General features: G+C 38.5%; 1 protein-coding gene across 1 annotated transcript in view; it reads right to left on the bottom strand.

The window, feature by feature from the left end:
• Positions 1 to 1,054: 1,054 nt before the first annotated feature.
• The window catches only part of KCNB2 (potassium voltage-gated channel subfamily B member 2), a 186,873-nt gene continuing 175,644 nt past the window's right edge, over positions 1,055 to 12,283 (bottom strand). Inside the window, 2 exon segments of the mRNA XM_035563080.1 lie at positions 1,055 to 2,575; positions 2,577 to 3,218. Of these exon segments, the coding sequence (XP_035418973.1) occupies positions 1,055 to 2,575; positions 2,577 to 3,218 (2,163 nt within the window).

Genomic DNA, 12,283 nt, shown 5'->3' with positions numbered 1-12,283 from the left:
CAAGAGTTCTCAAAGATCACATAGAAGCAAATATTTTTAAATCAAAGGAAAAAAGAACGTGGGTTATATTTCTGTTAAGACCAAATATACTAAGATTGAGAACTTTTGAATATGTCTATATAGCCTTTGGCACAATTTATTGCCACAGAAATAATTCTATGTTGTTTGTTTTTTATTTTTTATTTTTAATTTAAAATGGAACTTTTTTTTTTCTTAGTTATGAAATGTTGGCAGTATTCTATAAAAGTATCAAATGCTTCAAGTTCTGGTCATTAAATCTTTGCTTTTCCTCATTGGATCATTAACTAAACTGACAAATGCAATAACAAAAATTATGCAAATTAAAAAAAAAAAAAAAACACCAAAAAAAAACCACTACAATTTACAGCACAGATAAACTAAAATACTGTAGTCCCTTAATTAACAGATATATCATGAGCTTTTTAACAGAAAGCAAGATATGTGAGATGCTTTAAATAGAAGTTGCAATTTTGCAACATAAGTCTGTACAAAACCTCCAGGCAGCATGCTGTGAAGGAAGTACCTGTGTCCCAGGAAATTCTTTTTCCATAAATCCTTGTTAACAGTAGCTTTCCCCCCAACCCCAAACTATTTACATATATATGTATTTTGCAAGCTCGAAGCACCTTGTTTCACATCATTTTGAATGCATGCATTGACATTTCATCCTTTCATGTGCAAATTCTAAAATTCGTTGTAACCAAGAAAACAAAAAAGTTAAAAGAGTTCAAAACCTGTCTACAATCATAAGTGAAAGGATCAAAAATGTCAGATGTTGCAGAACACTGGCTCCTAACAGAGCTCTCTTTATTTTATTCACTGTTCTTGAATCAATTTTTTTCCTTTTTTTTTTTTTTTCAATTTGTTACAAAAAGCAGTCTTATTTTTTAATTAAACAGTATTTAAACTAAACAATTCTTCATGCCATGCAAAAATAACATTTTATGCACTTTTTGAGGCTTTCCATGTTTTAGTTCATAGGCATTACTAACTGTGGCTTAAGAAAAAGTATTTTTATTGCTCTTGTAACTAGTCACATACTAGTTTCACGTGTGGGACAGTAACCAGTTTCTCCTGGACTTGAATGAATTTCTGGGGCAAATAAATGGTTTTCTATTTTGTGACCTTCTTGGTTACTGTCTTTTTTTACCTCACCCACAGCATGGTAAATGTCTTGAGTACAGTTGTGACTCATGCTTTTGGGTGAAGAGCTGACATGTGGCTCCTCTGTTAAATGGTTGCCATCACTGTGTTTATCCCCACAGCAATTTGTCTTGATATCCTGTTGTTTCTCATGTTTTATACCGTGTAACTCCATAAACTCTTCTTCTTCTCCAGTGTCTATTTCGGTGAAGCTTCTCCTTTCTTTTGAAGGGAAAGTGAAAATTTTTTGTTTGGGAAACAGAGGGGATGATTTTTTGGAAGGTCCTTGACAAAGTCCTGATGCGTCAGCACCAAGTAAAGGTCGTTCACCTTGGGGTGAATTTTCTTCCAGGAGAATGGTGCTGATGTGCTGAGGGGTAGCCTGGGTAAAGTCTGCTCCTGCCATCACTGGCAGTGGCCTTGCAGTGCTAGGTGGCGTTTGTGGAGCACCACCTCTATTGTCTTTAAAATTAACCTTAAGGGATCTGGATTTTAATGGATTGCTACCTTTCAGAGAACTTTTTGGGCTTTCCATGGCAGTGTCAATATGTAAATGACCATGCAAAACAGCTTGGGATCCACTGCCATCACTGATAACAGCTCTGTCGATTGGATTATAGTCAAAGGTGATATCTGTTGGAGAAAACATTCTGTCTTTTGTGAATGGTATAAACTGAGAACTCCTTACTCTTTGGTTGTCTTCTGGGTTAACAGAATCAGTTGGGAATCTCATTTGCAAGTGAGAGCTAGGAAACAAAGAAAGGGGAGACCTCTCTGTTTCCGTGAAGTCAGTGGCACAGCTGGCAAAGCTGTCAATACTGGATGTGCTTCTCATATCTGTTATGATGTCTGTAGGTCCAGGTGGCAACGGATCTCTTTGGCCTGTAACTTCTTCCATCTCTATTTCTTCTTCATACATGGGTGGCTTTGCTGACTGGTCTTGGTAACCAGCGTTCAGATTAGGCTGAGACTGAGTTTTGGTAATTTCATTATATAACATTTCCAATTTCTGGGCACTGAGGTGCTGTGGGCTGGAGGATGTTGCAGCATTGTTTAATTGCTCGTGGGAGTCTTGTTGACTAACTTCTTGGTATCTGTTCTCATACGACTTGTTTGAGCTTGTTTCAGACATTGTTCTTCTGGCCCATTTCCACCGGCTTGGGGAGAGGTGGTTGTCATCGACTGTCTCCTTTGGGTTAGCTGCTTCTCCAGGCTTACTTGGATCTACTGCTACATCTATCATTTCCATACTGCGAGCAAAGGCATCTTTCAGGTTCATGGAGACAATGCTGCCATTTCTTTTAGCTCTCTCAAGTGCTTCTCTCCTCTTAATTGCCTTCTCCTGTCTTTTCTGCTCCTTGTAAAACTCTGAGAAATTGTTCACAATAATTGGTATGGGCAGGGCTATGACCTAGCACTCCGGCAATACAGCAAAGTCCTCCAACTATTTTACCTAACAAAGTCTTAGGATAAATGTCGCCGTATCCTACAGTAGTCATAGTAATTGTTGCCCACCAGAATGATGCAGGAATACTGGTAAATTTTGTAGCATCCTCATCCTTTTCAGCAAAGAATACGAGACTTGAAAATATCATTATTCCCATGGCTAAAAATAATATCAACAAGCCCAATTCATTGTAACTCCGCCTGAGAGTAAAACCTAAAGACTGAAGGCCTGTTGAATGTCTGGCAAGTTTAAGAATCCTTAAGATCCTCATAATACGAAATATCTGAACCACACGTCTGACGTTTTGGAACTGCAGTACACTTTTATTGGACTCTGTGAGGAAAATGGTGACATAGTATGGCAAGATAGCCAGTAAGTCAATGACATTTAATGGGCCTTTGAAGAATTTCCACTTATTTGGTGAGGACAGAAAACGTAAAAGGTACTCCATGGTAAACCAAGCAATACACACAGCTTCAACGTGTGCTAGCTGAGGGTTGTCATTTGGCTGCCCAAATTCATCTATTTCTTGAAGCTCTGGCAGTGTGTTAAGAGACAAAGCAATAGTGGACAGTACGATGAACAGAATGGACACAATGGCCAAAATCTGTAAAACAAAATAAACAATGTTTTGGTTAGACTGATGCAAGTGTATTTGTCAGGATCTGTTTGTGTCAAATAAACTCAGAATGATGGAAGCTGTTTTGACTCCTGCATTCATTATTTGGATTTAATGTTTTGATTTTTGCACAGAGAGGAAACATTAGAATCATCTAGACATGGTCAAAATCTGATTGTTTTACTGTCTTTGGTAAGCCAATTCATTTCAGAAAGGCAAGCCACATCTCATCTTACTATTTTTTAAATTACAAATGGAGGTAATACGTAGTGTTGCAAGTTATCAAGTGAAGAATATAAAGTTCCTATCAATGTGCAGAACATTAATCTATTAGTTTTCTGCATGAAGTGAAATTATGTAAAACTGTATCCAGCTCAGAGAAACGATTGGGTAATACAATGTGTAAGCTGTCAGTTTAGTACGTGCATACCTTCCTAGTCACGCCTTAATTTATGAGTCAAAAGCCAAAGCTAAGAAAACAAGAGGTATTGTTCAGGGGACTATGCCTGTCTAATTGCAATGTCTGGGCAAATTTTAGGTGCTACAAGAATTGAAGATGTTGACTCCGAATTAGGTAGAGAGGTTTAATACATTAAAAAGTACACAGTAGGATGAAAGTGAACCCAGTTTCTCATAATCATTAAAATATGGAAGTAGATGAAAACTTTCTATTAATAATGCTTTGATTTCTGTTTCAGGAGATGGGTTCTATGAAATATGTTATCATTCATTTTGATGAGGTTCAGGCACCTCATGCCTGATGCCCTGTCATGTTGCTCAGAATTGCTGGTCATTCTCATTTACAGAACCAATACTATGAAAACAGAAATAGATTTATCAGAGAACATAATGTTTCTATTACAAAGTTTGCTTATTCATATTCAAGGTAATACAGACAACTTTGAGATGGTGTGCAAAGTGTTAAAGTGATGAGAAAGCTATTATAACAGTTTACTTGGGTAAAAATACATTATTGCTTTGGTTAGGAGTCTTAAGTAAATCCAGGTTTTCATTAAAAATACTGACATTATTTTATGTTTTAAGGCTCAGTTTAAGCTCATTCTTAAAAGCATTTGCTTTCATTTCTCAGAAATGATGCTGTTAAATCCATTTGGTGATGTTTGGTGTACTTCCAAGGACACACTAGGTGTGATAAAATTGCTGTGATACCCAACCAGAGTGAGATGCAGCTGGGCAGAATACATATATAGATTAGTATAAGGGAAGCGATTGGCTGCAGCAGTGATAACAGTTCTAGAGATGGAAATGCCACCTCATTGTATCTGTGAGAAAAACAGCAGTAAGCCTGTTTCAGATGTAGGTTAATAAACATGAAGTCAGCTCTCTAAGCACAAACCAAAATTACTCATGAGGGTTCATATTTGGCATCATGTACTTATGTGCTATATTTGTCCCTTTTCGGCTAAAAATAGTACAGAACAGGTAGCACCTTTCATATTTTGAAGTGTTTCAGAAAGATTTGCATTCCTCCCTTCTAGTGCTGCTTCTGCCATTTTTCTTTTGAGTTGTATTTATTAGGCGAATAAGATTCAATTATTCCTCCTGTCAGGTGAGTTGTGAATCAACTGTCTTCATTCTTCAAACAGCCCATCCAGAAGACATACTCTGGTTCATCTGTGCTGTTTAAGGGGTCATACATCCCTTTAAAGCTTCTGCTACCCACAACAGAAAAAAGAGGCCAATCTTAGTGAAGAATTTGTTAACATGATAAATAAAATGAAGGCAATAACACTGCACACTTAGGCAGGGCTGAATAATGGAATTTGTGATGGCCTGTAGCCAGGGCAGAGGCAGACAAAAAGAAACACTATTGTGGAGCAACAACTGCCATCCAGACTGTGAAAGTTGGCTGTATCAGATTTCACTGTGAAAAGGTTTGAAGCTTAAATAAAGTATAGTAGGTTCCCCACTTCACTGAAATTACTGTGAAATAAATAGTGCATGCTTGAGTTCTGTAACCTACTCAGTAATATAATTATGCTTTCAAAATTCAAAGAACAAATAAACACATACTAAACATGGCACAGATCTGAATTGTTGAGCTTGCAGTTTCTGTCAGTCAAACTGATGGCTTCCTCATTTTGGCCTTCATCAGCATGTTAATAATAGCATGCAAAAAAAATGTTGTAGAATACAAGGACACAATTATTTGACATGCATTTTTCTTAGAAAATAAAATCATGAGAACATGGCTGTCCGATTGTCATCACATCAATTTTAATTAGGAAATACTGGTCTTCTGAAGTCTCTTATATGGAATTTATTTTATGCCTAAATATTCACCAGCATACAAAAGATCCTAGGAAAGAGGTGAGTCACTTTATAGAACCCCTTCTTTCACTGTGTGACAGTGTTAAAATTGCATACAAGACAGGTCATTTCATAGGTCTTGAATATATAATCTGCATGTCCAGAGTTGCCACCCAGAGTATTTCATGGACAATAACTAGCTGTTTGTTCAAGCCACACATTCAGATGGCGGCACCATGCGAATCTGTACTCTGTCAGCTCTTTTAATAAAATATACACAATAACAAGACTGAGATTTTTAGTGTTTTATATATACAGAATCCCAGAATGGTTTGGGTTGAAAGGGACCTTAAAGATCATATAGTTCCAAACCCCCTGCCAGTGGTCAGGGACACCTCCCACCAGACCAGGTTGCTCCAAACCCCATCCAACCTGGTCTTGAACACCTCCAGGGATGGGGCATCCACAGCTTCTCTGGGCAACCTGTGCCAGGGCCTCACAGTAAAGAATTTCCTTCTTATATCTAACCTAAACCTACCCTCTTTCAGTTTAAAGCCTTTCCCCCTTGTCCTATCTCTACACTCCTTGACAAAGAGTCCCCCTTCAGCTTTCCTGTAGGCCCCCTTTAGGTACTGAAGGTCGCTGTAAGGTCTCCCCAGAGCCTTCTCTTCTCCAGGCTGGACAACCCCAACTCCCTCGGCCTGTCTTCATAGGAGAGGTGCTCCAGCTCTCTGATCATCCTTGTGGCCCTCCTCTGGACTTGCTCAAAAGAGGTTGAAGTCCTTCTTATACTTGGAGCCCCAAATCTGAATGCAATACTCCAGTGTGAGGTCTTACAAGACTGGAGTAGAGGGGGAGAATCATTCCCTTGATATCATATGATAGTATGAGTGTACTATTGGGGAGAAAATACAGCAAAGAAAAGTGTTTTGGTTTATTCTATTTCTAGAATCTCAAACTTTCATTTGTTTGAGACTTTGTTCTGTAATTAAAGTTCTGCATGATTCACACACAGCATGTTTTAATTATTGCAATTGATTACATTTTCCAAGTCATTAGACAAAGAGTGACAGAGGATCAGTAGAAAGAATAATAGCAACTATGAGAAGAAGAGGAAGTGATTCTCTTTTCTGAGTCTACATAAAGATCTACACTGCAGATCACATTTTGCTGGGAAATCCCCATTGAACAGATGTAGTTTATACCAACAGAAGCACTGAGTTTATAAGAAAGGTCTGTAGCAATCTGCTAGGCTAGCTATGCTGATACAGAAGAGTAAAAAAAAGCAATCCTCTGACTGGATCTTTACTAGCAAAACTTCCTGTCTGCTGGGACATGTTTCTGGAATTGTGTTCTGGACTGAAATGCCTTGAAAATTCTTTGCACTTAGGTAATCAATCCATGATCACAGCTTAGCAATATAATTCTTGACATGTTATTTTTAATTTGCACTTCAGAAAATAAACAGTATTCTGCTTAAGTAAGTTGTTCTGGTGGCTTATGTCATTTAGCTATAGCTCTACAAAAGCACATCAAAAATTCAACTCTTGTTAAACTTTAAAAATATTTCCTTATAAATTGCAAAAATTTCCAGAAAAAAGGACATATTGAAAGTCCTTCATTATGAGCCGAATACAAAGCATTTGAATCTACTGCTGATGAAATGAGTAAAACATCACTTAACAGGCTGCTACAGATCATGTTGTTTCTCATTTTTGGGTGTCATGCAGCGGTAGCAGTCTCCTGAAAATTTAGTGATTTTCCAGTATTAAATTGCGACTAAAACTCAGCTTTTTTTGTGTGCATCCATGCAATATACTTTCTCGCCTCATCACTCAGTATTGCAAACACTGTGAGGATTTCTGCATAGAATGAGCATACAAACTGAGGCAGAAGATAAAGATAATAATGGAACAGGCTTCAAATTGCTCCTTATGGTTCCGCAACAACTAACACTCTGAAAAGGCTTCTGACATAATCAAGACACCAGTGCATTTGTTATATAAAGCAGAGAAAAAGTATACATTAAGTTCACACTTGGGGAAAATTCACTTCAGCCATATCTAACAGCCAATGCAGTATATTTGATGAATATAGATTTCTAACTGTAATTAAGTTAAAACAGTATTAGTAATGTTTCCTAAATTTTTGTTCCCAGGTAGGATCTAGTCCATTTAAGTAACAGATGACAATAAAGTTTCATTACTTTTCAGAATTCAGTTTGCATAGGCACTGAAGTTTATCAGGCCATTACATATTCTTCTCCTTCTGCCTCTGAATTTATGACATTATCTTCTTACAAAGTGTTCTGGCAGTATCTTTAGCTCTGGCTTTAGAAAAGCAAAACACAAATAGTCATTGGTCAGCTCCTTAAAGACTTCTGATAAGCAAACAGTTATTTCTGGAGAACTAATCAAGTTTCCTGGGCACTTAGCTATAATTGCCTATATATTCTCAGAAGTATTTGCTCTTGGGATAAGTGTGTTTAGATCTCAATTTGGGCAGATAGATATATGAAGCTGGTTTAGGTTCTTCAGAGAAATCTGTAGCCAGTAAACCATGCTGCATCTTGTACAAAAGTGTCCTTAGCCAGTCACAGAGCTTCCAGCTTGCCTTCAGCTTGACTCTACTCTCCACAAAACTTAAGGACATATCTAATTCTAGAAAGTGAAGTTCACTCTCTCACACACTCTCACACTCCTTCCATCTTTCCCCCTCTCTCTTTTAAAATTGTCTCAAGACTGTGGTGTTAAGTTTGCAGCTGAATGAAAAGTTTTGCTCAATAGAAACACTACCACTTATCTTGTACATCTGCCCACATCTGAGTGTGTCCTGTTCTTGGCACCTGGGATTATCCAACCAAGATGCTGACTGGAGCAGCAAAGACAGCGCTACACAATGAGCTGCCTTCCAGATATAAGCGTTATCATATGAGAAATTTCAAGGTGTGCGGACATCGGTCTGTAGATATTTAGGGGAAGGAGTTTTTATACTTTCCTCCAGCAGTGCAAAGCACAAGCACATTTATATGTTTGTCTAAAATGGGTTAGTACAAGGATCTTTTACCACCTAACAGCAGCACTTGTCAGTACAGCACCATGGAGCTGTCTTCAGCAGCTGTCCCCGCTCTTTCTGGCTAGATACTGCAAAACAATGTCACGAGACAGCATCTTTGTCCCTGGTCTCATCACTGCCTCCCTTCACTGTGCCCCTGGGACTTCCCCGTTAAAAGCATCTTGCTTCTGGCCCGTGATTCTACATTATGCTGTTCTGCAGAGGGGATAGGGTTAGCTTATACCTGCTTGCTAGTACTTGTGAATTTTGCGCTCAAAATACAGACAGGTGTGACCCAACTCACATTGTGACCAATCTGGCAGACTTAGTCTGTTAATTTGAATCTGAGGTTTCAACAGGACCCACTGAAAACATTCAACAAAAAGGCAAGACATTTTGCTAACAATAACAGGATATGGCTGCTACTGGCTACTGCTCTTAATTGACAAAGGATCCTTGGCCAGGAGACATTAAAAAAAAAACAGATAACAGCAGGGAAAAGGCCTGTTTGCATCTGGTCTAAATTGGAATGCTATGGAGATAAGGCAACCTTTAAGCATGCAAATTCCAACCAATCTTAATAGATCTGCAGCGCTGAAAATTATGTAAGAATAGATGTCTATGTTTGCAAATACTCCTTTTCTTAAGTAATGGAAAAAATCATTGCTAATTACTAAAATTAGACCTATATACAAATTTAAGCTTATCTTAAAAGTAAATAAATAAGACATTAACTTTCATTTAGGTCAAGTACCATGACCTCAGCCCCTGCTTTATCATTATCAGAGCTGAGTTAGTACTTGCAATAGTGCAGACAGAATTTCATGGTACATGAATATACTATTCAAGAAAGTAGTTTATATCATTCTGTTATAAAGTCTCAAAACAGGTATCTTTTGTAGTTGTGTTACAGTTATATTACAGTTATGTCTGTAGTTATGCAAAACATTACTACAAATGAAAATTTCCACTATTTATGCATATCTACCCTTTCAGAGTACCCCTTTCATCTCTTTCTACCTCTCTAGCATAACTTTCTACCTCTCTAGCATAAGTTGCAGATGCCAGGAACAGGTCTAACAGTCCACATAGACTACAGTGTTTAATTTTTGAAAAATAAGATGGAGGAGATGAGTATAATTTAACAGAACAACATGAATTTAATTCAGCTTACAGTTCTATTACAATTGCCCTTTCAAGAACATATCGGATAATGGCTCTGACAACATGTGTAATCACTGAACAGCTTCTCTCTACTACCCATGATCTCTTTCCTTGATGACATTATTTAGAATTCTGACCTTTCATCTCCACTTTTCCCTGGATCATTATTATTAATATTTTTTAAGAACTCAATCTGAATGTTCTACATTGATCTTTCAGGGATATTCATTAAGCCTGACATTAGCCTCTATGTGTGAAGACTAAGCTTTTCGTGTTGTACTTATCTGGGGACTAAGTGATGCACAGTCTTTTCTTTTGTCTCTTTGCATTGGGATGAATGTCACCTTAAAAGCTTTGGGTAGAAATGCTCATCTGGGAGGTTTTCACTGAAGATTTCTTGACTAGCTCCATATATACTCCCTATCATACCTTCAGGTATGAGAAGTGGCTACTATTTCACCAGTAGATGAGTAGCCACTCATCTGTCTTTAGCTCAGCCCGACAGAAACAAGTTCCCAATAAGCCAGTGAATTCAAGTACTTCTAGATGCTTATTCATGGTTCCATGAAGTTCAGTGGTGGCTCCACTTAAGTAGTCACTTCTTAAGTAGCGTGTGTTCAGGGATGTACTGTCCTACAAAGACTGCCCAGACTAGAAACCGACACGTGTTGTAATGAAGCTGAGGGCAGGTAGTCAGAGGGACAGCCACTTCTGCAAAGTGGGGTCCTTCAGGTCCCTCAGGTCTCAGGAGTAGCTGTTTGCTGCATACCAATTTCAGTACGTATGGGAGACTAATGGTGATAGCACCATCATGATCACAATGATGATAATAAGTCTAGCAGAAGGAAGAGTAACCAGTAGTTTTAGATGAGATTTTACCATTAGGTCATTGAAACCTCTTAGCACAGCTATATTTGAGGTAGGTATTTTAAAACTAGCTTATACTACTAGCTCAGGTCTACCTGAGCTGAAAGAATACTACTGCCTTGGCGTAACTTTTCCTTCAGAATTTTAGTCATGAAGCCTTTCTGTGTAACTGATATCCTTTCCTGCTTGAAAGCCCTGCATGAACTCATTTTTCTTTCCACAGTCTTACCATGTCCACTGGTCTTCCACTTTGTGCTGAACTTTCCATTCCATAGACTAGCATTTGCCTTAGAAGACCTAGATCCTCAGAGAGGATAAATCTGCTTAGGAAATGTTCCCATGTTAGGCAGCCTGGTGTACTTCTGGTTTAAATTAACAGTAACAAAAATACATTTCTCCTGCATTCTGTCACATGTAAATTACTGGTTTTTGTATTAATGCTATTAAGATAACAGTAGCAGAATATGTCTCTCCTGCACTCTGTGGTGGCCAAACTGCATTTACTTAAAGACTTAATTATTCTTTTAAGGAAGAAAGACTTTAGGGTTTGCACCACCTAGAATTTCAGCATCAAGATTTAGTAAAATGTGGCTTTGTCCACCTGATTGTGGCTGAATACAGAGGTCGTTTGGTATAAGGCAATCTTCCCATGGATAACATGGGAAAATGAGGGCCCAGGGAGTATAGACTGATTCTGTATGCATCTGAACATGGGGACCATTAAAGTTCACTAGAACACTAGTGGCATATTAGGTACATAGTAGAAAATCAAGTACAATATCCCTAAAATTTACAGGATATATTTATGTGGTGGTTTTACTCAGCTGGACAGTCGAGCTCCACCACAACCACTCTCTCACTCCCCTTCCTCAAAGGGGAGAAAATACAATGAAAAGGGCTCAAGGGTTGAGATAAGGACAGGGAGATCACTCAGCAATTGTTATCATGACCAAAACAGACTCAGCATAGGGAGATTAATGAAATTTATTGCATATTACTAGCAAGCTAGAGCAGTGAGAAAACAAACAAACAAACAAACAAAATCAAACTAAAACTACGTCCCCCTATCTACCCTTTTCCACCTCCTCCCCTTGAGCGGCACAGGGGAACGGAGAATGGGGTCTGGAGCACCTCCTGCCCTCCTTCTGCACTGACCTTGGGGTCTCACTCCTCACTCTCCCAGCTGCTGTTGTGCAGCAGTTTATTTATTTATTTTTATTATTTTTTCCCCTTTTAAATATTCTCTAACAGAGGTGTAAACAGCATCTCTTATTATCTCGGCTCTGGCCAGCAGTGGGTCCCTTTGTATCTGACTGAAACTGGCCCTTATCTAACATGGGGCAGCTGCTGGACCCTTCTCACAGAGGCCACCCCTGCAGTCCCCTGCTACCAAAACCTTGCCAGGTAAACCCAATACAAGTTACTAAATATTGTGACAAAAGAGTGGTGACAGAGATCTTGGAGATCAGAGATTTTACTAGACAAAGGTACAAGCCAATGAACTGTGAGCATGACTGTTAGCTGGATCTTCAGTGGCAACACAGGCCCGAAGGAACCTTCTGTAAATAATTATGAGCATGACATGAGGATGATACTTGGGGAACCTGTTTGGCAAATATCATAGACCTTAAGTAGTCACAGATGAAGGCTCTCTACACAGCCTGGGAAGATGCATATTTATTCAGTTATGAATGGAG

The sequence above is a fragment of the Cygnus atratus genome, chromosome 2 (genome assembly GCF_013377495.2).
Source record: "Cygnus atratus isolate AKBS03 ecotype Queensland, Australia chromosome 2, CAtr_DNAZoo_HiC_assembly, whole genome shotgun sequence".
Classification (NCBI taxonomy): domain Eukaryota; kingdom Metazoa; phylum Chordata; class Aves; order Anseriformes; family Anatidae; genus Cygnus; species Cygnus atratus.
The sequence above is the reverse complement of the archived record's forward strand: the minus strand, read 5'-3'. Positions and strand labels throughout refer to the sequence as shown.